The 26,276-nt window shown below is 40.4% G+C and overlaps 1 protein-coding gene across 1 annotated transcript in view; it reads right to left on the bottom strand.

The window, feature by feature from the left end:
* Nucleotides 1-25,879, bottom strand: part of LOC132497938 (T-cell activation inhibitor, mitochondrial-like) — a 37,902-nt gene extending 12,023 nt beyond the window's left edge. The window contains 6 exon segments of the mRNA XM_060111470.1: nucleotides 5,226-5,236; nucleotides 17,483-17,735; nucleotides 21,435-21,588; nucleotides 24,992-25,119; nucleotides 25,290-25,397; nucleotides 25,768-25,879. Of these exon segments, the coding sequence (XP_059967453.1) occupies nucleotides 5,226-5,236; nucleotides 17,483-17,735; nucleotides 21,435-21,588; nucleotides 24,992-25,119; nucleotides 25,290-25,397; nucleotides 25,768-25,879 (766 nt within the window).
* Between the last annotated feature and the right edge of the window lie 397 nt (nucleotides 25,880-26,276).

The following is a 26,276-nucleotide window of genomic DNA, read 5'->3' as shown; positions in this document are numbered from 1 at the left end:
GGGAGGATCCCACATGCCGCGGAGCAGCTGGCCCCGTGAGCCATGGCCACTGGGCCTGTGCGTCCGGAGCCTGTGCTCCGCAACGGGAGAGGCCACAGCAGTGAGAGGCCCGCGTAACGCAAAAAAAAAAAAAAAAAAAAAAAGACAAAGATACATGTTTCGTAGTTCTGCCACTGAGAAGTTCAGTAGCAGTTAGGACATGCACCACCCAGATCTTGGTTTCTAAAAATCATTCCCTCCTAAAAAGAACCAGAGCTTCTCAGCAAAATGGTTCAGTCAAACACTGAGCCAGGGAAAGTCCAGATGAGCCTGGAACACCTTGGTGAACCAGGAAGTAAGAGAGTTCTCAAAGAATGACGGGGACATAGGAGCCGGCTTGAAGGGATGATAAAGTTAGAAAATTGCCATTTGGCAACCATCATCATAATATGTGATTCAGGCAAAAATCATCAATGAGCACTAGAGCTAAGGGGTAAAAACTCAGTGTTCAGAGGATATTTACATAGCCCTAAGCATCTCCTCAAAAGAAACTAACTGAAGGGAAAAATAGTTCCTTTACTGGGGAAAAAACTGGGAGACACCACCTTAATCAAATGATCCAAGTTAATATCACTAGTAATGGGATAATCAACATCATATGCCTCCTATATAACATTGAAAACAACACACTTCACTTGCCGGGTATTCCTGCCAAATATGAATAACCTGACTCTAATTATGACAAATACCAGATAAACTCCAAACACTCAAATTGAGGGACATTCTACAAAATAGCAGCAAGGTAATGGAAGACAAGAAAACACTGAGGAACCATTCCCGATTAAAGGAGGTTACAGAGACTAAAGTTATGACATAATTTGAAAAACAATGACTTAGCCTATAAATAAGAAGACTGAATAAATGTATGATATGAGTTAAAGCATGACTGTAACATTTCCAAATATCCTACAGAAATAATTCCAATATTGTAATTGTCCAATGTGGCATTTTGTGGACACTAAGAGGATTCAGACCTTAGACAATGAAAGTGAAATAAAACTTTGCGCGCAAACTTCAAAGATAAAAAATGGAAGTTTGACATTTACTAATATCTTAGTAGCTAACAGAATAGTATTTCAGACTCCCTCTTGTGAGAACACCAGAATCACAACTAGCTGCTGGACAATCATCAACAGGAAGACACTGGAACTCACCAAAAAAGATACCTCACATCCAAAGACGAAGGAGAAGACAAAATGAGATGGTAGGAGGGGTGCAATCACAGTAAAATCAAATCCCATAACTGCTGGGTGGGTGACTCACAGACTGGAGAACACTCATACCACATAAGTCCACCCACTGGAGTGAAGGTTCTGAGCCCTACGTCAGGCTTCCCAACCTGGGGGTCCGGCAACGGGAAGAGGAATTCTTAGAGAATCAGACTTTGAAAGCTACTGGTATTTGATTGAAGGACTTCAACAGGACTGGGGGAAACAGAGACTCCACTCTTGGAGGGCACACACAAAGTACTGTGCACATCGGGACCCAGGGGAAGGAGCAGTGACCCCAGGGGAGACAGAATCAGACCTACCTGCTAGTGTTGGAGGGTCTCTTGCAGAGGTGGGGGGTGGCTGTGGCTCACCGTGGGGACAACGACACTGGCAGCAGAAGTTCTGGGAAGTACTTCTTGGCATGAGCCCTCCCAGAGTCTGCCATTTGCCCCACCAAAGAGCCTAGGTAGGCTCCAGTGTTGGGTTGCCTCAGGCCAAACAACCAACAGGGAGGGAACCCAGCACCACCCATCAGCAGCCAAGCGGATTAAAGTTTTACTGAGCTCTGCCCACCAGAGCAACAGTCAGCTCTACCAACCACCAGTCCCTCCCACCAGGAAACTTGTACAAGCCTCTTAGGTAGCCTCAACAACCAGAGGGCAGAGAGCAGAAGCAAGAAGAACTACAGTCCTGCAGCCTGTGGAGCAAAACCGACATTCACAGAAAGATAGACAAGATGAAAAGGCAGAGGGCTATGTACCAGATGAAGGAACAAGATAAAACCCCAGAAAAACAACTAAATGAAGTGGAGATAGGCAACCTTCCAGAAAAAGAATTCAGAATAATGATAGTGAAGATGATCCAGGACCTCGGAAAAAGAATGGAGGCAAAGATTGAGAAGATGCAAGAAATGTTAACAAAGACCTAGAAGAATTAAAGAACAAACAAACAGAGATGAACAATACAATAACTGAAATGAAAACTACACTAGAAGGAATCAACAGCAGAATAACTGAGGCAGAAGAACGGATAAGTGACCTGGAAGACAGAATGGTGGAATTCACTGCTGCAGGACAGAATAAAGAAAAAAGAATGAAAAGAAATGAAGACAGCCTAAGAGACCTCTGGGACAACATTAAATGCAACAACATTTGCATTATAGGGGTCCCAGAAGGAGAAGAGAGAGAGAAAGGACCAGAGAAAATATTTGAAGAGATTATAGTAGAAAACTTCCCTAACATGGGAAAGGAAATAGCCACCCAAGTCCAGGAAGCGCAGAGAGTCCCATACATGATAAACCCAAGGAGAAACATGCCGAGACACATAGTAATCATATTGGCAAAAATTAAAGACAAAGAAAAATTACTGAAAGCAGCAAGGGAAAAATGACAAATAATATACAAGGGAACTCCCATAAGGTTAACAGCTGATTTCTCAGCAGAAACTCTACAAGCCAGAAGGGAGTGGCATGATATACTTAAAGTGATGAAAGGGAAGAACCTACAACCAAGATTACTCTACTGGGCAAGGATCTCATTCAGATTCAACGGAGGAATGAAAAACTTTACAGACAAGCAAAAGCTAAGAGAATTCAGCACCACCAAACCAGCTCTACAACAAATGCTAAAGGAACTTCTTTAAGTGGGAAACACAAGAGAAAAAAAGAACCTACAAAAACAAACCCAAAACAATTAAGAAAATGGTCATAGGAATATACATATCAATAATTACCTTAAATGTGAATGGATTAAATGCTTCAACCAAAAGACACAGGCTTGCTGAATGGATACAAAAACAAGACCAGAACTCCTACAGAACACCTACTGAACGCTGGCAGAAGACCCCAGACCTCCCAAAAGGCAAGAAACTCCCCACATACCTGGGTAGGGCAAAGCAGAGAGATTCCCGCACAGAGGAGCGGTGCCGAGCGGCACTCACCAGCCCGAGAGGCTTGTCTGCTCCCCCGCCGGGGCGGGCGGCGCTGGAGCTGAGGCTCGGGCTTCGGTCAGATCGCAGGGAGAGGACTGGGGCTGGCGGCGAGAACTCAGCCTGAAGGGGGCTAATGTGCCACAGCTAGCCAGGAGGGAGTCCGGGAAAACTCTGGAGCTGCCGAAGAGGCAGGAGACTTTTTCTTCCCTCTTGGTTTCCTGGTGCGCGAGGAGAGGGGATTAAGAGCGCCGCGTAAAGGAGCTCCAGAGACGGGCGCGAGTCGCGGCTGAAAGCGCGGAGCCCAGAGACGGGCGTGAGACGCTGGGGCTGCTGCTGCCGCCGCCAAGAAGCCTGTGTGCGAGCGCAGGTCACTGTCCACACCGCCCTTCCGGGAGCCTGTGCAGCCTGCCACTGCCGGGGTCCCGGGATCCAGGGGCGGCTTCCCTGGGAGAACGCACGGCGCGCCTCGGGCTGGTGCAACGTCACGCCGACCTCTGCCGCTGCAGGCTCGCCCCGCACTCTGTGCCCCTCCCTCCCGCCCGGCCTGAGTGAGCCAGAGTCCCCGAAGAGGCTGCTCCTTTAACCCTGTCCTGTCTGAGCGAAGAACAGACGCCCTCCGGCGACCTACACGCAGAGGTGGGGCCAAATCCAAAGCTGAGACCCAGGAGCTGTGAGAACAAAGAAGAGAAAGGGAAACCTCTCCCAGCAGCCTCAGAAGCAGCGGATTAAAGCTCCACAATCAACTTGATGTACCCTGCATCTGTGGAATACATGAATAGACAACAAATCATCCCAAATTGAGGAGCCAGGAGTCAGTGCTGTGCCTCTGAGGTGGGAGAGTGAACTTCAGGACACTGCTCCACAAGAGACCTCCCAGCTCCACATAATATCAAACGGCGAAAATCTTCCAGAGATCTCCATCTCAACACCAGCACCCAGCTTCACTCAACGACCAGCAAGCTACAGTGCTGGACACCCTATGCCAAACAACTAGCAAGACAGGAACACAACGCCACCCATTAGCAGAGAGGCTGCCTCAAATCATAAAAAGTCCGCAAACACCCCAAAACACACCACCAGACGTGGACCTGCCCACCAGAAAGACAAGATCCAGCCTCATCCACCAGAACACAGGCAGTAGTCCCCTCCACCAAGAAGCCTACACAACCCACTAAACCAACCTTAGCCACTGGGGACAGACACCAAAAACAACGGGAACTACGAACCTGCAGCCTGCAAAAAGGAGACCCCAAACACAGTAACATAAGCAAAATGAGAAGACAGAAAAACACACAGCAGGAGAAGGAGCAAGATAAAAACCCACCAGACCTAACAAATGAAGAGGTAATAGGCAGTCTATCTGAAAAAGAATTCAGAATAATGATGGTAAAGATGATCCAAAATCTTGGAAATAGAATAGACAAAATGCAAGAAACAGTTAACAAGGACCTAGAAGAACTAAAGACGAATCAAGCATCGATTAAAAACACAATAAATGAAATAAAAAATACTCTAGATGGGATCAATAGCAGAATAACTGAGGCAGAAGAACGGATAAGTGAGGTGGAAGATAAAATAGTGGAAATAACAGCTGCACAGCAAAATAAAGAAAAAAGAATGAAAAGAACAGAGGACAGTCTCAGAGACCTCTGGGACAACATTAAACGCACCAACATTCGAATTATAGGGGTTCCAGAAGAAGAAGAGAAAAAGAAAGGGACTGAGAAAATATTTGAAGAGATTATAGTTGAAAACTTCCCTAATATGGGAAAGGAAATAGTTAATCAAGTCCAGGAGGCACAGAGAGTCCCATACAGAATAAACCCAAGGAGAAATACACCAAGACACATATTAATCAAACTGTCAAAAATTAAACACAAAGAAATCATATTAAAAGCAGCAAGGCAAAAACAACAAATAACACACAAGGGAATCCCCATCAGGATAACAGCTGATCTCTCAGCAGAAACTCTACAAGCCAGAAGGGAGTGGCAGGACATACTTAAAGTGATGAAGGAGAAAAACCTGCAACCAAGATTACTCTACCCAGCAAGGATCTCATTCAGATTTGATGGAGAAATTAAAACCTTTACAGACAAGCAAAAGCTGAGAGAGTTCAGCACCACCAAACCAGCTTTACAACAAATGCTAAAGGAACTTCTCTAGGCAAGAAACACAACAGAAGGAAAAGAACTACAATAACGAACCCAAAACAATTAAGAAAATGGGAATAGGAACATACATATCAATAATTACCTTAAATGTAAATGGACTAAATGCTCCCACCAAAAGACACAGACTGGCTGAATGGATACAAAAACAAGACCCATATATATGCTGTCTACAAGAGACCCACTTCAGACCTAGAGACACATACAGACTGAAAGTAAGGGGATGGAAAAAGATATTCCATGCAAATGGAAACCAAAAGAAAGCTGGAGTAGCAATTCTCATATCAGACAAAATAGACTTTAAAATAAAGACTACTAGAAGAGACAAAGAAGGACACTACATAATGATCAAGGGATCAATCCAAGAAGAAGATATAACAATTGTAAATATTTATGCACCAAACATAGGAGCACCTCAATACATAAGGGAAATATTAACAGCCATAAAGGGAGAAATCGACAGTAACACAATCATAGTAGGGGACTTTAACACCCCACTTTCACCAATGGACAGGTCATCCAAAATGAAAATAAATAAGGAAACACAAGCTTTAAATGATACATTAAACAAGATGGACTTAATTGATATTTATAGGACATCCCATCCAAAAACAACAGAATACACATTTTTCTCAAATGCTCATGGAACATTCTCCAGGATAGATCATATCTTGGGTCACAAATCAAGCCTTGGTAAATTTAAGAAAATTGAAATTGTATCAAGTATCTTTTCCGACCACAATGCTATGAGACTAGATATCAATTACAGGAAAAGAGCTGTAAAACATACAAACACATGGAGGCTAAACAATACACTACTTAATAACGAAGTGATCACTGAAGAAATCAAAGAGGAAATTAAAAAATACCTAGAAACAAATGACAATGGAGACACGACGACCCAAAACCTATGGGATGCAGCAAAAGCAGTTCTAAGAGGGAAGTTTATGGCAATACAATCCCACCTTAAGAAACAGGAAATATCTCGAATAAACAACATAACCTTGCACCTAAAGCAATTAGAGAAAGAAGAACAAAAACATCCCAAAGTTAGCAGAAGGAAAGAAATCATAAAAATCAGATCAGAAATAAATGAAAAAGAAATGAAGGAAACGATAGCAAAGATCAATAAAACTAAAAGCTGGTTCTTTGAGAAGGTAAACAAAATTGATAAACCATTAGCCAGACTCATCAAGAAAAAAAGGGAGAAGACTCAAATCAGTAGAATTAGAAATGAAAAAGGAGAAGTAACAACTGACACTGCAGAAATACAAAAGATCATGAGAGATTACTATAAGCAACTCTATGCCAATAAAATGGACAACCTGGAAGAAATGGACAAATTCTTAGAAATGCACAACCTGCCAAGACTGAATCAGGAAGAAATAGAAAATATGAACAGACCAATCACAAGCACTGAAATTGAAACTGTGATAAAAAATCTTCCAACAAACAAAAGCCCAGGACCAGATGGCTTCACAGGCGAATTCTATCAAGCATTTAGAGAAGAGCTAACACCTATCCTTCTCAAACTCTTCCAAAATATAGCAGAGGGAGGAACACTCCCAAACTCATTCTACGAGGCCACCATCACCTTGATACCAAAACCAGACAAGGATGTCACAAAGAAAGAAAACTATAGGCCAATATCACTGATGAACATAGATGCAAAAATCCTCAACAAAATACTAGCAAACAGAATCCAACAGCACATTAAAAGGATCATACACCATGATCAAGGGGGGTTTATTCCAGGAATGCAAGGATTCTTCAATATACGCAAATCAATCAACGTGATACACCATATTAACAAACTGAAGGAGAAAAACCATATGATCATCTCAATAGATGCAGAGAAAGCTTTTGACAAAATTCAACACCCATTTATGATAAAAACCCTGCAGAAAGTAGGCATAGAGGGAACTTTCCTCAACATAATAAAGGCCATATATGACAAACCCACAGCCAGCATCATCCTCAATGGTGAAAAACTGAAACCATTTCCACTAAGATCAGGAACAAGACAAGGTTGCCCACTCTCACCACTCTTATTCAACATAGTTTTGGAAGTTTTAGCCACAGCAATCAGAGAAGAAAAGGAAATAAAAGGAATCCAAATTGGAAAAGAAGAAGTAAAGCTGTCACTGTTTGCAGATGACATGATACTATACATAGAGAATCCTAAAGATGCTACCAGAAAACTACTAGAGCTAATCAATGAATTTGGTAAAGTTGCAGGATACAAAATTAATGCACAGAAATCTCTGGCATTCCTATATACTAATGATGAAAAATCTGAAAGTGAAATCAAGGAAACACTCCCATTTACCATTGCAACAAAAAGAATAAAATATCTAGGAATAAACCTACCTAAGGAGACAAAAGACCTGTATGCAGAAAATTATAAGACACTGATGAAAGAAATTAAAGATGATACAAATAGATGGAGAGATGTACCATGTTCTTGGATTGGAAGAATCAACATTGTGAAAATGACTCTACTACCCAAAGCAATCTACAGATTCAATGCAATACCTATCAAACTACCAATGGCATTTTTCACAGAACTAGAACAAAAAATTTCACAATTTGTATGGAAACACAAAAGACCCCGAATAGCCAAAGCAATCTTGAGAACGAAAAACGGAGCTGGAGGAATCAGGCTCCCTGACTTCAGACTATACTACAAAGCTACAGTAATCAAGACAGTATGGTACTGGCACAAAAACAGAAAGATAGATCAATGGAACAGGATAGAAAGCCCAGAGATAAACCCACGGACATATGGTTACCTTATCTTTGATAAAGGAGGCAGGAATGTACAGTGGAGAAAGGACAGTCTCTTCAATAAGTGGTGCTGGGAAAACTGGATAGGGACATGTAAAAGTATGAGATTAGATCACTCCCTAACACCATACACAAAAATTAGCTCAAAATGGATTAAAGACCTAAATGTAAGGCCAGACACTATCAAACTCCTAGAGGAAACCATAGGCAGAACACTCTATGACATAAATCACAGCAAGATCCTTTTTGACCCACCTCCTAGAGAAATGGAAATAAAGACAAAAATAAACACATGGGACCTAATGAAACTTCAAAGCTTTTGCACAGCAAAGGAAACCATAAACAAGACCAAAAGACAACCCTCAGAATGGGAGAAAATATTTGCAAATGAAGCAACTGACAAAGGATTAATCTCCAAAATTTATAAGCAGCTCATGCAGCTCAATAGCAAAAAAACAAACAACCCAATCCAAAAATGGGCAGAAGACCTAAATAGACATTTCTCCACAGAAGATATACAGACAGCCAACAAACACATGAAAGGATGCTCAACATCTTTACTCATTAGAGAAATGCAAATCAAAACTACAATGAGATATCATCTCACACCAGTCAGAATGGCCATCATCAAAAAAGCTAGAAACAATAAATGCTGGAGAGGGTGTGGGAAAAAGGGAACACTCTTGCACTGCTGGTGGGAATGTGAATTGGTACAGCCACTATGGAGAACGGTATGGAGGTTCCTTAAAAAACTACAAATAGAACTACCATATGACCCAGCAATCCCACTACTGGGCATATACCCTGAGAAAACCATAATTCAAAAAGAGACATGTACCAAAATGTTCATAGCAGCCCTATTTACAATAGCCCGGAGATGGAAACAACCTAAGTGTCCATCATCGGATGAATGGATAAAGAAGATGTGGCACATATATACAATGGAATATTACTCAGCCATAAAAAGAAATGAAATTGAGCTATTTGTAATGAGGTGGATGGACCTAGAGTCTGTCATACAGAGTGAAGTAAGTCAGAAAGAGAAAGACAAATACTGTATGCTGACACATATATATGGAATTTAAGAAAAAAATGTCATCAAGAACATAGGGGTAAGACAGGAATAAAGACACAGACCTACTAGAGCATGGACTTGAGGATATGGGGAGGGGGAAGGGTAAGCTGTGACAAAGTGAAAGAGCGGCATGGACATATATACACTACCAAACGTAAGGTAGATAGCTAGTGGGAAGCAGCCGCATAGCACAGGGAGATCAGCTCGGTTCTTTGTGACCGCCTGGAGGGGTGGGATAGGGAGGGTGGGAGGGAGACGCAAAAGGGAGGGGATATGGGAACATATGTATATGTATAACTGATTAAATTTGTAAAATAAAATTTAAAAAAAAATAAAAAAATATAGTTATAAAAAAAAAAAAAAAAAACAAGACCAATATATATATTGTCTACAAGAGACCCACTTCAGACCTAGGCACACATACAGACTGAAAGTGAGGGGATGGGAAAAAATATTCCATGCAAATGGAAGTCAAAAGAAAGCTGGAGTAGCAATACTCATATCAGATAAAATAGGCTTTAAAATAATGAATGTTACAAGAGACAAGGACACTACATAATGATCAAGGGATCAATCCAAGAAGAAGATATAACAATTATAAATATATATGCACCCAACATAGGAGCACCTCAATACATAAGGCAACTGCTAACAGCTATAAAAGAGGAAATCGACAGTAACACAATAATAATGGGGGACTTTAACACCTCACTTACACCAATGGACAGATCATCCAAATTGAAACTAAATAAGGACACAGAAGCTTTAAATGACACAATAGACCAGATAGATTTAATTGATATTTATAGGACATTCCATCCAAAACCAGCAGATTACACTTTCTTCTCAAGTGTGCATGGAACATTCTCCAGGATAGATCACATCTTGGGTCACAAATCAAGCCTCAGTAAATTTAAGGAAATTGAAATCATATCAAGCATCTTTTCTGACCACAATGCTATGAGATTAGAAATGAATTACAGGGGAAAAAATGTAAAAAAACACAAACACATGGAGGCTAAACAATACATTATGAAATAACCAAGAGATCACTGAAGAAATCAAAGAGGAAATCAAAAACTACCTAGAGACAAATGACAATGAAAACACGATGATCCAAAACCTATGGGATGCAGCAAAAACAGTTCTAAGAGGGAAGTTTATAGCTACACAAGCCTACCTCAAGAAACAAGAAAAATCTCAAGTAAACAATCTAACCTTACACCTCAAGGAACTAGAGAAAGAAGAACAAACAAAACCCAAAGTTAGCAGAAGGAAAGAAATCCTAAAGATCAGAGCAGAAATAAATGAAATAGAAACAAAGAAAACAGTAGCAAAGATCAATAAAACAAAAAGCTGCTTCTTTGAGAAGATAAATAAAATCGATAAACCATTAGCCAGACACATCAAGAAAAAGAGGGAGAGGACTGAAATCAATAAAATTAGAAATGAAAAAGGAGAAGTTACAACACACACCGCAGAAATACAAAGCATCCTGGGCCTCCCTGGTGGCGCAAGTGGTTGAGAGTCCGCCTGCCGATGCAGGGGATATGGGTTCGTGCCCCGGTCTGGGAGGATCCCATATGCCGCGGAGCGGCTGGGCCCGTGAGCCATGGCCGCTGAGCCTGCGCGTCCGGAGCCTGTGCTCCGCAACGGGGGAGGCCACAACAGTGAGAGGCCCGCATACCGAAAAAAAAAAAAAAAAAAAAAAAAGAAATACAAAGCATCCTAAGAGACTACTACAGGCAACTCTATGCCAATAAAATGGACAACCTGGAAGAAATGGACAAATTCTTAGAAAGGTATAACCTCCCAATACTGAACCAGGAAGAAATAGAAAATATGAACAGACCAATCACAAGTAATGAAATTGAAACTGTGATTAAAAATCTTCCAACAAAAAAAAGTCCAGGACTAGATGGCTTCACAGGTGAATTCTAACATTTAGCGAAGAGCTAATACCCATCCTTCTCAAACTCTTCCAAAAAATTGCAGAGGAAGGAACACTCCCAAACTCATTCTATGAGGCCACCATCACCCTGATACCAAAACCAGACAAAGATACTACAAAAAAAGAAAATTACAGACCAATATCACTGATGAATATAGATGTAAAAATCCTCAACAAAATACTAGCAAACACAATCCAACAACATATTAAAAGGATCATACACCATGATCAAGTGGGATTTATCCCAGGGATGCAAGGATTCTTCAATATACGCAAATCAATCAATGTGATACACCATATTAACAAACTGAAGCATAAAAACCATATGATCATCTCAATAGATGCAGAAAAGGCTTTTGACAAAATTCAACACCTATTTATGATAAAAACTCTCCAGAAAGTGGGCATAGAGGGAAACTACCTCAACATAATAAAGGCCATATTTATCAAACCCACAGCAAACATCATTCTCAATGGTGAAAAACTGAAAACATTTCCTCTAAGATCAGGAACAAGACAAGGATGTCCACTCTCACCACAATTATTCAACATAGTTTTGGAGGTCCTAGCCATGGCAATCAGAGAAGAAAAAGAAATAAAAGGAATACAAATTGGAAAAGAAGAAGTAAAACTGGCACTGTTTGGAGATGACATGATACTATACATAGAGAACCCTAAAGATGCCACCAGAAAACTACTAGAGCTAATCAGTGAATTTGGTAAAGTTGCAGGATACAAAATTAATGCAGAGTAATCTCTTGCACTCCTATACACTAACAATGAAAAACCTGAAAAAGGAAATTAAGGAAACACTCCCATTTACTACTGCAACAAAAAGAATAAAATACCTAGGAATAAACCTACCTAGGGAGACAAAAGACCTGTATGCAGAAAACTATAACACACTGATGAAAGAAATTAAAGATGATACCAACAGATGGAGAGATATACCATGTTTTTGGATTGGAAGAATCAATATTGTGAAAATGACTATACTACCCAAAGCAATCTACAGATTCAATGCAATCCCTATCAAATTACCAATGGAATTTTTTATGGAACTAGAACAAAAAATCTTAAAATTTGTATGGAGGGCTTCTCTCGTGGCGCAGTGGTTGAAAGTCCGCCTGCCAACGCAGGGGACACGGGTTTGTGCCCCAGTCCGGGAAGATCCCACATGCCGGGGAGCCGCTAGGCCCGTTAGCCATGGCCACTGAGCCTGCGCGTCCGGAGCCTGTGCTCCACAACGGGAGAGGCCACAACAGTGAGAGACCTGTATACCGCAAAAAAAAAAAAAAATTATATGGAGACACAAAAGACCCCGAATAGCCAAAGCAGTGTTGAGGGAAAAATACGGAGCTGGAGGAATCAGACTCCCTAACTTCAGACTATACTACAAAGCTACAGTAATGAAGACGATATGGTACTGGCACAAAAACAGAAACATAGATCAATGGAACAAGATAGAAAGCCCAGATAAACCCACGCACCTATGGTCAACTAATCTATGACAAAGGAGGCATGGATATACAATGGAAAGAAGACAGTCTCTTCAATAAGTGGTGCTGGGAAAACTGGACAGCTACATGTAAAAGAATGAAATTAGAACACTCCCTAACATCATACACAAAAATAAACTCGAAATGGATTCGAGACCTTAATGTAAGACTAGACACTATAAAACTCTTAAAGGAACACATAGGGAGAACACTCTCTGACATAAATCACAGCAAGATCTTTTTTTTCTTCTTTTCTTTTTTTTTTCTGCGGTATGCGGGACTCTCACTGCTGTGGCCTCTCCCATTGTGGAGCACAGGCTCCGGATGCACAGGCTCAGTGGCCATGGGTCACGGGCCCAGCCGCTCCGTGGCATGTGGGATCTTCCCAGACTGGGGCACGAACCCGCGTACCCTGCATCGGCAGGTGAACTCTCAACCACTGCGCCACCAGGGAAGCCCCAGCAAGATCTTTTTTGATCCACCTCCTAGAGTAATGGAAATAAAACCAAAAATGGGACCTAATGAAACTTCAAAGCTTTTGCACAGCAAAGGAAACCATCAACAAGACGAAAAGACCACCCTCAGAATGGGAGAAAATATTTGCAAACGAATCAGTGGACAAAGGATTAATCTCCAAAATGTATAAACAGCTCATGCAGCTCAATATTAAAAAAACAAACAACCCAATCCAAAAATGGGCAGAAGACCTAAATAGACATTTCTCCAAAGAAGACACACAGATGGCCAAGAAGCACATGAAAACCTGCTCAACATCACTAGTTATTAGAGAGCTGCAAATCAAAACTACAATGAGGTATCACCTCACACCAGTTAGAATGGGTATCATCAGAAAATCTACAAACAACAAATGCTGGAGAGGGTGTGGAGAAAAGGGAACCCTCCTTCACTGTTGGTGGGAATGTAAATAGATACAGCCACTATGGAGAACAGTATGGAGGTTCCTTAAAACATTAAAAATAGAATTACCATATGATCCAGCAATCCCACTACTGGGCATATACCCAGAGAAAACCATAATTCAAAAAGACACATGCACCCCAATGTTCATTGCAGCACTATTTACAATAGCCAGGTCATGGAAGCAACCTAAATGCCCACTGACAGACGAATGGATAAAGACGATATGGTACATATATACTATGGAATATTACTCAGCCATAAAAAAGAATGAAATTGGGTCATTTGTTGAGATGTGGATGGATCTAGAGACTGTCATACATAGTGAAGTAAGTCAGAAAGACAAAAACAAATATCGTATATTAACGCATATATGTGGAACCTAGAAAAATGGTACAGATGAATCGGTTTACAGGGCAGAAATTGATACATAGATGTAGAGAACAAACATATGGACACAAGGGGGGGAAGCGGCAGGGTGGGGATGGTGGTGTGATGAATTGGGAGATTGGGATTGACATGTATATGCTGATGTGTATAAAATGGATGACTAATAAGAACCTGTTGTATTAAAAAAGAAAAGTTAACATGACATGTTCCTTGTCAAAACAAAAAAAACGAATAGCATTTCAATGGTCTTTCTATAGTTCAATGACATGTTTTTTTCAGTGGGGTAGACATTACATATGGGATAATTTTGTTTAGATACAAATGGATCCTGTTGTCTCCTTCCAAACACAAATTCTATAATTGCAATACATTTTAGTTATAAAATTATTTGATAATCAGAGAATATATGCAAAATAGGGAAATTCTAAAAGCTACAACACAAAGTAGCATTTTCTAATTTTTTTTAGACTGGTAAATTCTTTTTATTATCGTATAAAATTAGAAAACCTTACATATTAAACATTTCACTGTAGTGTTTTTATCACTATAAAGTGATTTTACAGTAAGATAAAGCATAATTTACTGAGAAATACAAAATTACACAGCATGTCCTAAAATGTAGATTGAAATGTAACTGCCAGATATAAGAAGAGAATAGATTAAATGGAGCTTTTATGACCTGATAATTGTTCTATGTTGTATTTTTTAAAACTCAACTAATTTATTTTCATAATTTCTCTGTTTTATTTCAGCCTGCATGTCTCTGTGGAAACATAAGGAAAATTATTTGAAAGTTTACACTAAATAAAACTTATATTTTCTCTTTTTAACATTACACTCTGAAATATTAGAAATAACATGTTTTCAAGATTAAATTTCGATCAGGTGAATGCAATTTGTAAATCAGGTGAAGATCAGCTGGATGTAAATTTGCAGAATTATTTTTATGCTCCCTCTGTACTGTATAATTCAGCATGTGCTCCTTATGCATCCTCTTGTATAACTTCATATTAATAAAGATGAGGTAAACAATACAAGAATAAAAATAAAAACAAACCATATATGGCCAAAATGACCATGGTGGTGAATAAGTTTTGTCTGAATTACAGCCCCTAAATCTCCTGACTATGGGACAGTCACTCCATTCATATGGTTTGAAACCTCTCAAAGGTTCAACAATTTTATAATTATTTGCAAAATAATAACAAATTTTAAAAATTAGGACTTCTCTGGCAGTCCGGTGGTTAAGACTCCACACTTCCAATGCAGGGGGCTCGGGTCTGATCCCTGGTTGGGGAACTAAGATTCCATGTGTCACGTGGCATGGCCAAATAAAAAATTAATAACTGAAACAAGAAACTGATACAAACACCACTCTGGCTTTGGTGACATAAACTCCTGGAATCCTTACTGGGAAAAACTAACATAAGACAAAACCTTGAACAAACCCTCATCAGGGTTCCTGCAAACTGGGCAACATCCATATTTGGGAAAAGGTCAAGATTGGAAAGGGGTGCTGGGCCTGTGTAAACACACTGGACCAGGGAGACCAGGTTAGGGTATGGAAATAAGAGATATGAAATCTTCCAAATTCATACAACTGTCGTAACTGGGGCATCGGCCCTCTAAAGCATGCTGGTAAAGGCAACAGCTTTTTTTTTGCGGCATTTAGTCTATACTGTAATTTACCCAAAGGGCCCAAAGAGCAGTATGTATTCCTTTTCTTGCCTTTTTTCAGTGTAGAGCTGTCCTCTCCTTTCCTACCCAGCCTGGACCCTCTGCTCTAAAATTATACCTAATAAGCTAAACTCAAACTCTATGAGGTGTAATGATCTGGTTCAGGTAAGTCACTAACATATCAATGTTCAAGAAATATAACCCAAGCACCTCCGATACAAGCCTCAAAAACTAAACAAAACTGAAATCTCTAACCGGTCGATTTTAGAAGAGAAGCTCTGAGTAGGAAGATTTAAGGTGATACCAGTCAACTCTCAATATTCTCTAGCCCAAGAAACATATATGGAAGTAAAAGATATGAAACAGTATTACACCAAGAACCAGCCACAGCCCTATTCCAGCTCTTTTGTCTGTTTCATTTAGGATAATTCAATATTAATTTTAAATTACAGTTTTAAAGCAAATGCAAGATCTCTCTTATAAACAAGGCTAAAACATGTAATGCTTTTTTGTTGTTAATTTCATTTGTCAAAGCTAAGAAAACAAAGGTTCTATCTGGCTATGAATGGGTTTACTTCATTCTTTGACAAGATACATAGCTATTGACAACTGAATTTGGATAATAATGATCAATAAATTAGTTATATTTCCACTGATTTCAATTTCTAAAACAGTGGTCTATTTAATTTATGTTGCTATCTTCTTTAAGGGTAGACAAATCAAAATGACATGTTTTGAGCTTGTCCTGGTAATTGTCAACATGAGAGCTTGAATTTAAAACAAAGTATCCCTCTGGAGGAAATGAAGAATTCATAGTAACACAACTCATGTACACTGGAAATTTTCCTTAAGACAATGTATCTCTTGCTAAAAACAGCAGATACTTTTAAGTCAACACTAATGAAACTAACAGAGGCACTAACAAAAAATGGTCCTCTACATTCATTGCTGAGTCACTTCTTCTGCTACCATCTGTATTAAACTACTTTACATTTCCATATTAAACCTTGAGTTCTCCACACCCAGCCTCCAGCACTTCACATTCACACTTTTTCAACAATTCTTTAATTCAGTGAAATAAAAATGCTGGTTGGGTTTTATGAATCTACAAAGCAGATTAGTAGAAAGATGATTAAAACATGTTCCCTACTCTTAAAAATGCATTATCTAGTAACATGTAATATAATATAATGTAAGAGTGTCTACTTTTATTAAAGACTGAAGAATTTTATTGGATGAACTACATACAAATAAGGAAATTATAAATACTCAGCTTGGACAAGGAACCAGTGGAATAGCACTTATCTTGGTGAATTAGCTTTTCCCAGTTCCAGTCTGTTTGCATTGTTCGCCAGCTGACTAACTTTGAGTTCTGGGTCCCGGGACAATCTTTTCATGATGGCTACACATCTAGCTCCAGACCAAAATTGTACCCTATGAAACACTCAACTGAACCACAGACTAATTGCTGAATTTCTTTAATATGTTATTCTAAAGCCTCTTGACTTAAGGTCCAACAGCTCTCTTTGTTGCTTTTATGCCTTGACTTATCCAATCCCACTTTTTTTCTATACCAAAAGGTAGGTCAGACATTCCCAAGTTTTTGTTCATCTGGACACACTGTGAGATAATTAGAGCAATCGGTATAAGCAGAAGTTTCATGGGCTGGATCCCAGTGCATGCAAGGCTGAGACCCTCTCTTCTAGCTCATGTTTTTTGGGGTTTCTTTTTGGCTGCATTGGGTATTTGTTGCTGCATGCAGGCTTTTCTCTAGTTGAGGCGAGTGGGGGCTACTAACTACAAGTAAGTTTAGTTAAATAAAAACTCTTACATACGTTAGGGTTGTTTCCATTCTCCAGACTTGCTCGAGGTCTTCATCAGGGTCCTTGAATCCAGTAAAGGAGTAGTAAGACTTGTCCCATTTGATGGGCCTGTCAGATATCCTTTTCGCCTCTTTGAGAGGCTGGGAGTGCACATTAGTATTCAAGCTTTGGACATGTTCAATAGATAAACTGCAGGAGTTGAGAATATATAACACTGTGCTTAGCAGATCTCTGGTGTGCAAAGTAAATTTGACTGCTCGAAATCCTAGAGAATATAATTCCCCCAAACAGTTAATACAGATGATTATTTGCTTTACTTGAAAAACATTTCTTTTCATACAACATTTATAGAATCAAAATCTTTAAAACACTCCATTACTGATTACAATTCATCCTATTGGAAAATCATCTGTAAATGGAAAACTACATCCCTTCTCCAAAACTGTACCACACTACCTCCATCTTCATGAAGCCCTCTGCCAGCTCCCTTTTCTAGTTTGGCACCAGTGACCAAACCCACCCCAGCCCAAGAAGGGGATTGAAAGTATTTTCAATGCTGTTCATAAATCTGGTCTCTACAGTCTAAGGGATGGAAAAGCTCTCCTATGAGCAAGTGTCCACCAGAGAGGGTGTCCAGCACTAAAGAGAAGGGGGAGGGTGGGGCAGGCTGCCCTGCAACAGTGGTTCAAGAGTGGGGCCAATCCAGTCTCAGGGGTCACAGAAACCCATCTCAAATTTTCTCTACAGTTGAAAGAGACTGTCCTCATACTCCCCCATCCAACTAGCTAGGGACACAATATTTTCAGAAGTGACTCAAAATTCCCTAATATTTTAAAATTAGCACTTCACAATCTGACTTTAATGCAAGTCGTCACTGGGCTCAGGGTAGTAATCTAACTTACATCGACAGTAGGAAATCTACTGGTTCCCCTGCACCTTTATTGGGTATTAAACATGGCGCTAGTTGAATTTACATAACTTTTCAATGAACACTCTCACCAGTGCCATTATTATCTCTCTTTTCAAATGTGAAGAAGCAGAGGTTCAAGGAGGTTAAGAAGCGTGAAGTGAGGGCTGAAATCTGAGCTGCCACCAAGCCAAGCATTATCCCCATTATAACATGCTGACTCTTTTTTCTTTCTTTGGAAAAATTTTTAAAATTGGTTTTGAAAATTATACAAGTGTTATAAAAGTACATCCTTCTTGTAAAATTATATATACAAAGTAAAAGTCTCCTGTTGACAGGCACACAACCTCACACTTTCACTAGATGTAACTCTATTAACATTTAGGTACACAAGCATTTAGAACTGCACTGTATAATACGGTAGTTACTAGCCATATGTGGCTATTTATTGGTAAAATTAAATTGATTGAAATTAAATAAAATTTAAAATTCAGTTCCTGGTCATACTAGCCCCACTTCAAGTGCTCAGTAGCCACATGGGGCTAGTGCCAGCTGTACCAGACCGCGCTCATATGGAACAGTTACATCTCCGCAGAAAGTTCTCTTGGACAGCATTGCTCTAGACCTTTTCTATGTGCTTTGTGTGTATGTTATATATGATATATACACTTTTGTGTCTGCATGAGCACACATCCACAGTGTGAATTGTTCCTTTTTAACTTATAAACTGCACCATTCTAGACCTATGACTTTTTTTTTTTTTTTAATTTTTTTGGCCGCTCTACACAGCTTGCAGGATCTTAGTTCCCTGACCAGGGATCAAACCTGGGACCTCTTCAATGGAAGAATAGAGTCCTAACCACTGGATTGCCAGGGAATTCCCTGAATCTATTACTTTGAACTTGCTTTTGTTATTTAACCTTGGTGACTCTTCCATTATCTGTATGTATACATCATTCTCTTTCTTTTTAGTAGCTTTATACTAATCATCTACATAATCAATGTAGTACAATTTATTTAACACTTCCAAAACTGATGACCATAAAAGTTGTTTTTAATTTTTCACCATTCCATACAAGACTGTGTTTTCTTTGCCATGATGACCATCACCACAATCTAAATCATTCTCAGATATACCTGCTATGCCTGTCACATAGATTTATAGAATCTATAACATGCAAACTAAGAAAGACTTTTTTTTTTTTTTTTTTCTTTTTTCGGTATGTGGGCCTCTCACTGTTGTGGCCTCTCCCGTTGCGGAGCACAGGCTCCGGATGCGCAGGCCCAGCGGCCATGGCTCACGGGCCCAGCCGCTCCGCGGCATATGGGATCCTCCCAGACCGGGGCACGAACCCGTATCCCCTGCATCGGCAGGCGGACTCTTAACCACTGCGCCACCAGGGAGGCCCAGAAAGACTTTTTAGTTGAATCATTGATGGTAAAATGAGAAATACTGGTAGGAAAATTATTCTAGTCAGTGAAAGAGGAAAGGAAAATCCAAATTCCTGCATTTGAAGTTAGGAAGAAATAGTTTATCCTCAGAAGAGGTAAGTCAAGGAATAATCTCAGTTTCTCTCTTATCAATTCCATTAATTATTTAATCCAATGTAAATGCTACTTTATAGTGTGGGATGCTTGTGCCAGACTGCACACAACTTTTATTGGGAAATATTACCTAATTAGTTTAGTTTGCATTTGATTACTGAGGCTAAACATTTTTATATGCTTATTGGCAATTTATATGTATTACTTCCTGAACTGTCTAGTCATTGTGTTTGCCCATTTTTGTAACCAAGCTACTCTGTTTTCTTTTTGACTTCTAAGAACTCCATATATATATAATTTATTTTTTTAATTACTTTATTTATTTTTGGCTGTGTTTGGGTCTTCCTGCTGCGCATGGGCTTTCTCTAGTGGCGAGCGGCAGCTATTCTTTGTTGCGGTGCGCGAGCTTCTCACTGCAGTGGTTTCTCTTGTGGAGCACGGGCTCTAGGCACCTGGGCTTCAGTAGTGGTGGCACGCGGGCTCGGTAGTTGAGGCTCACGGGCTCTAGAGTGCAGGCTCAGTAGCTGCGGTGCACAGGCTTAGTTGCTCCTCAGCATGTGGGATCTTCCCGGACCAGAGATGGAACCCGTGTCCCCTGCACTGGCAGGCGGATTCTTAACCACTGCGCCACCAGAGAAGTCTACCTATCTATCCATCTATCTATCTATCTATCTATTTATTTATTTATTGGCTGCACCATGCAGCTTGTGGAATCGTCGTTCCCTGACCAGGGATTGAACCTGGGCCCTTGGCAGTGAGAGCGTGGAATTCCCTGGAACACCAGGGAATTCCCACTAATTTATTGTTTTATAATCTATTTTCTTTTAATAAATGGTTCAAAGTTAACCATTAACTGAAAGTAGAGCATTTTTCTCTTTACTCAGCCAGAGCTGACAGCTATTTGTGTTAGCATTTGTTCACAGAAAGCTCTTAGTAAATCTTTAAACTGCTTTAAAGTTCATTCTAAAAATAAAGTTATTTCCTCAAGGATCACGAAAAGGATGGACAGACCCACATTCATCCTTAGTTTAAAGGATCACTGGATCATGGCTAAAGCAGTGACAAAGGATAAAAGAGAAGGCTGTACATGAGGACTGATAGATTTTAGAAACAGCATGAGGCTAGAGTTAAAGGGCTCAAGACCCCTATTCTGTCTCCATGGTCCTGGGACATTACTAAGTTACAATTGGGCAAATTCTACCTTCCTCACAGGGTACTTTGAGGACTAAATTAGAGAATGTAAGCTATATTTTTTAAAGATATAAATTGTTATATAGACATTTAATACTTAAAACAGCACTGAATAGTTTTCTAGTCAGAAAAGTTTAAACATAAAAAATGGCTCATCAAACACATGCAGCCAGGAATAGAATCTAACTCCAGGAAAACACTCAATTAAATGATATCATTTCCTATGACAAGGCTTCAATCCGAAGGTCTTCTAGCAATGTTAGACAGATCGGACACATCACACCAAGCCTGCAAGGGACACACGAGAAATAAGAAACGTACCGGAAGTGCTTAAGTGTTCCTGGCCATCAGAGGAATTCTGGTCTGTTTCTCTTACATAAAACACAAGCTGGGTTGGTTTCAAAGACTTGAAGCCTGGTTTCTGGAGGTTTTCTAAGCAGGCACTTAATCTCTTAAGAGAATTTTCATTGACTTCCTGGAAAAAAATATTAAGAGGCATTTATACACAAAATAGAACAAGGAAACATCAGAAATTATATCCTGACCTTTGAAACACATTATTGAGTGTATTAAAGAATTTAGTATTTAAAATGGTGGGATTTCATAGCTCCTCAGTACAGGATAAAATTGGATCCACACCTCACAACATGGAACTCCATAGGGATGAGATGTGTGTAAAAAAAAAAAAAAAAAAAAAGTGGCCATATAAGAACTAGAGAAAACATGGCTGAGTTAGATGTGGGAAAAGCCTAACTATGACTGAATATCTCAAGTAATAAATGATTGATAAATCCAATTACCTAAGATAGTTTAAAAACAATATAGCACAGGGAACAATATTCAATATCCTGTGATAAATCATAATGGAAAAGAATATGAAAAACTATATACATATTTCTGTATAACTGAATCACTGTGCTGTATGGCAGAAGTTAACACAATATTGTAAAAATTTTTTTAAATCTTAAAAAAAGAACACATAAAAACCACACATTTTTAAGGAAAACACACACACACACACACACACATAAGAGTCTACAGACAAAAACTGACTGGGAATAAATATTTGCAAGTTATTTCATAGTAAAGAGCTAATTTCTTTCTATATAAAAGGCTCTTAAAATGCCTATCCAGAGATTGGTTGAATTATGGTATCTTCATTCAATGGAGTGTTACACAACCAAAAGGAAAAAAAGGGGGAAAGAATGTGACACGAGCAATATATATGAAAGGACATGGAGTGATTTCTAGGATATACTGTTAAGTGAAAAAAGAAATGTCTTTTAGTGAAGGAACAGCTCCAAGAAATGGCATAAATAATAACTATGCTTCTTATCCCTATAGGTCTCTTCTCAGAAACACAGTGTGATCTGAAATTAGGAACAGTCCATTTATTTTTGTTTAATTTATTATAATACACCACTCTCAGCTATGACAGTCCCATGAGTAGCTGAGAGAATTTCCTGTTAGTGAAGGACTAAATCTTCAAAATTATTTTTTGATACATATTTCCATTTTTGCCAAAAACAAAAACAGGCAGAACAACCTAGAAAAGAATAAAAATGACTGCCAACAGGAAGTTAATGCGATTGGGGTAAATGAAATTGGGATGGGAGTGAAACTCCTGAGTAAACTTTGTGTTTAGCTTTGATTTTTGAAACCTATACCTGTTTTGCCTATTTTAAAACTGAATTAAAATTAAGAGGATAAAACAGCAACAACTGTACTTCACTCTGAGATCCTGGCCTGATGCCATGACTACATGCGACTCTATGCCTCTTTCCCTTAGAAAGGGATGAACGTGCCCTACAAGAGTCAGGGGGAAACTGACATAGAAGACAAACTTATGGTTACCAAAGGGGAAGTGGGGGAGGGATAAATTAAGAGTTTTGGATTAACATATACACACTACTATATATAAAATAAATAAACAACAAGGTCCTACTGTATAGCACAGGGAACTATATTCAATAACTTATAATAAACTATAATGGAAAAGAATATGAAAAAGAATATATATATATACACATATATATGTGTATATATATATATACACATATATATGTATACATATATATATACACATATATATGTGTGTATATATATGTATACATATATATATCTGAATCACTTTGTTGTACACCGGAAACTAACACAACATTGTAAATCAACTATACTTCAATAAAAAAATTTTTAATTAAAAAAAGAGCATTACCAAATCTTGGGCCTCCCTGGTGGCGCAGTGGTTGAGAGTCCGCCTGCCGATGCAGGGGATACGGGTTCGTGCCCCGGTCTGGGAGGATCCCACATGCCGCGGAGCGGCTGGGCCCGTGAGCCATGGCCGCTGAGCCTGCGCGTCCGGAGCCTGTGCTCCGCAACGGGAGAGGCCACAACAGTGAGAGGCCCGCATACCGCAAAAAAAAAAAAAAAAAAAAAAAAAGAGCATTACCAAATCTTTAGGTAAAATGAAAGTGAAAATGACGTAAATTGCACCCATATTAAAGACATCTTATTGAAAAATATAAAATTCTTCCTATGAAGTTTTAAAAAAAAAGCATGTGGCTGCATGCAGGGCTCATGGGATAATCCAGGATAAGCACCTCCTCTTGAAATCTAAGTCACATACCTTAATATACAAGGTAAAATTCACAGGTTCCAGGAATTAGGACATGACACATCCTTTGGAGCCAGCATGCAATCCATTACACTTGGTGACGGGATCACCATTATAAACTCCCCTTTGTTTCATTCTGCCTTTGAATGACTCTGCAGAGAGAAGCCACCATCTGTGGCTGTCACGCCAAGTCCACCTGGCATTATTTCACATCCACTCACACCCCCAAAGTTAGGGTCTCCCATGATTCCAGCCTCTACTGAGTCTGCCCTATTCATTGGGCACTTGGGTTGGATCCAGCCTCTCACTTTTCTAATTGGCTAATTGTGAGTTTTTTGTGCACAGCGCTTCTCTTTTCTCCTTGGGCCAATGGGTTCCAGGATAGAGCTGCGTCATGGGTCTTCTGTGCCAGTTCCCCCTTTATTGCTGCTCAACTTCCAACCCACCTTTCACACATGCTCTGCAGTAATGAACAGGATTCCTTTAAGCTTCTGTCCTTCAGAGTGAGCACAATGGTAAACTTTTCCAGTAGAGGGCGCTATGGGGACACTGCAGAGAGAAGGGCCCTCCTGCTGGTTTTGGAGGCTGCAAGATTGATTGGTCACAAGTGTAGGTGTGATGGCATCTGGTGCAGACCTGCCCAGCCATGGGCGCAGAACCCGTGGCCCTCACAATGTAATAGAGAAGACAAATCTGACTCCATATCGGATCTGTTTCTTTTACTTTAACCTTTGTATCCTACTGCTTTTGCTACAAGTTAATTACTAAAGGGATGTTGCCTGTAAGCTTAAATTATACATAATGGCCCACCTCTGGAACGCCTGCCTCCCAGGTAATGAGCATTAAGCTAAAATATCTTTGTTAACTCACAGCAAACATCCTGACCAGGCCCACATGTGAATGGCTGCAGGAATGAAGAAATCAGAGTCTGAACAGAACCAGGATTTTACTCCATTCCCTTTTAGTATAAAAGAAGCCTGAATTCTAGAGAAGATGGACCTTTGGGACACTTGTCCACCCTCTTCTCGGTCTGCTGGCTTTCCAAATAAAGTCACTATTCCTTGCCCCAACAAATTGTCTCTCAATTTACTGGCCTGTCATGAGACGAGCAGTATGAGCTTGGACTCAGTAATGTCAACACACTGCAAACTCTGGGCCTCCTGCCCACACTGGCACTCCAACCTCCTCTGCTTGTCCACAAGGCTAGCCATCAGCTGACCTGCCTGCACCTGGTTTGTGCCCCAGAGAGTTGCTTCCTGCTTACCCAGTGGTTGGGGAGCCACGGCAGGAGCAACCCAGCCAACTTCTCTGCCACCAATGAGGCCTGAACACAGGACCTTGAGAGAGGACCTCTTCCAAGCTTTTTTCTTCCTGGGGGGCTCTCCCTCAGCCCTAGGGCCCATATTGAGTTTTATTACATCTTACAGTCATTCTTTTATCTAAGTTGTTGGGCTGCACCCCTCAAGCCAGCAAGCCCTGTGCTTGCCCAGCCTCAAGCCAGAAGAAGCAGCCCAGAGTCAGCAAGAGCATCCTCAATGGTTTAACGGATAGGAGGATCTTACACGTCTGAAGCAAGGTCCTGGAGCGAGACACCCATGGCGTGCAGCAAACAGCGGGCGGGACGTGGCGGCAGTCTTCACTCCAGCGGGAGAGGAGCGGGGAGAGGTTACCTGTTAAAGGAGGAACTGACGTCAGACTGACTCACTGGTTGCCAGAGAAACCAGCAGAGGAGCACGCCCCTCACTGCCCCTTTGATAAATCAGCATAGTGGAGAGAGTTCTGATCTAAAGATTAGAACAATCACCAGCTGGGGCCAGAAGCAAGTACACAGGCATTTACTGATCAGGCTCTACGACTGAGAGGGAAGGTCGGTCACGTGAATAAGGTATAGGTAAAGCAGGGGCTGGTCGAGCAGGGGATATACAGAGAGCAAGAGAACAGCCATCTTGGGTGACCTGATCAGACAAAATTTACCAATTTTTATATTGTTTCTCCGTTTAAACCGTCTTGTGATTGGACCCAGACCTGATTCAGCAGTACCTCCAGCCTTGGGGATGAGTCCAGGCTTCACTCCTCCTAGGTGCTCCCCACCTAGAGGATCCTGCACAGATGCTCCAGCCTTCTGAGTCCAGCTAGCATACTGGTCATTCATTTAAAAAAAAAATTATTGACTATATCCTTGGTGCTGAGATACAGCAGGCTGGCTCGGCCTCAGCAGCCCACCTCTTCCTCAAAGGACATAAAGGTCACAGGCTCGGGCTTCCCTGGTGGTGCAGTGGTTGAGAGTCCGCCTGCTGATACAGGGGACGCAGGTTCGTGCCCCGGTCCGGGAAGATCCCAAATGCCGCAGAGCGGCTGGGCCCATGAGCCATGGCTGCTGAGCCTGCGCGTCCGGAGCCTGTGCTCTGCAAAGGGAGAGGCCACAACAGTGAGAGGCCTGCGTACCGCAAAAAAAAAAAAAAAAAAAAAAAAAAAGCTCACAGGCTCTGTGACATTTCTCAGGTGGGGGAAGCCTGAATGTGTTCTGGAAGGAAGAGCTGCTGTGGTCC

This window comes from Mesoplodon densirostris, chromosome 10 (assembly GCF_025265405.1).
Source record: "Mesoplodon densirostris isolate mMesDen1 chromosome 10, mMesDen1 primary haplotype, whole genome shotgun sequence".
Taxonomy (NCBI): Eukaryota; Metazoa; Chordata; class Mammalia; order Artiodactyla; family Ziphiidae; genus Mesoplodon; species Mesoplodon densirostris.
The sequence above is the reverse complement of the archived record's forward strand: the minus strand, read 5'-3'. Positions and strand labels throughout refer to the sequence as shown.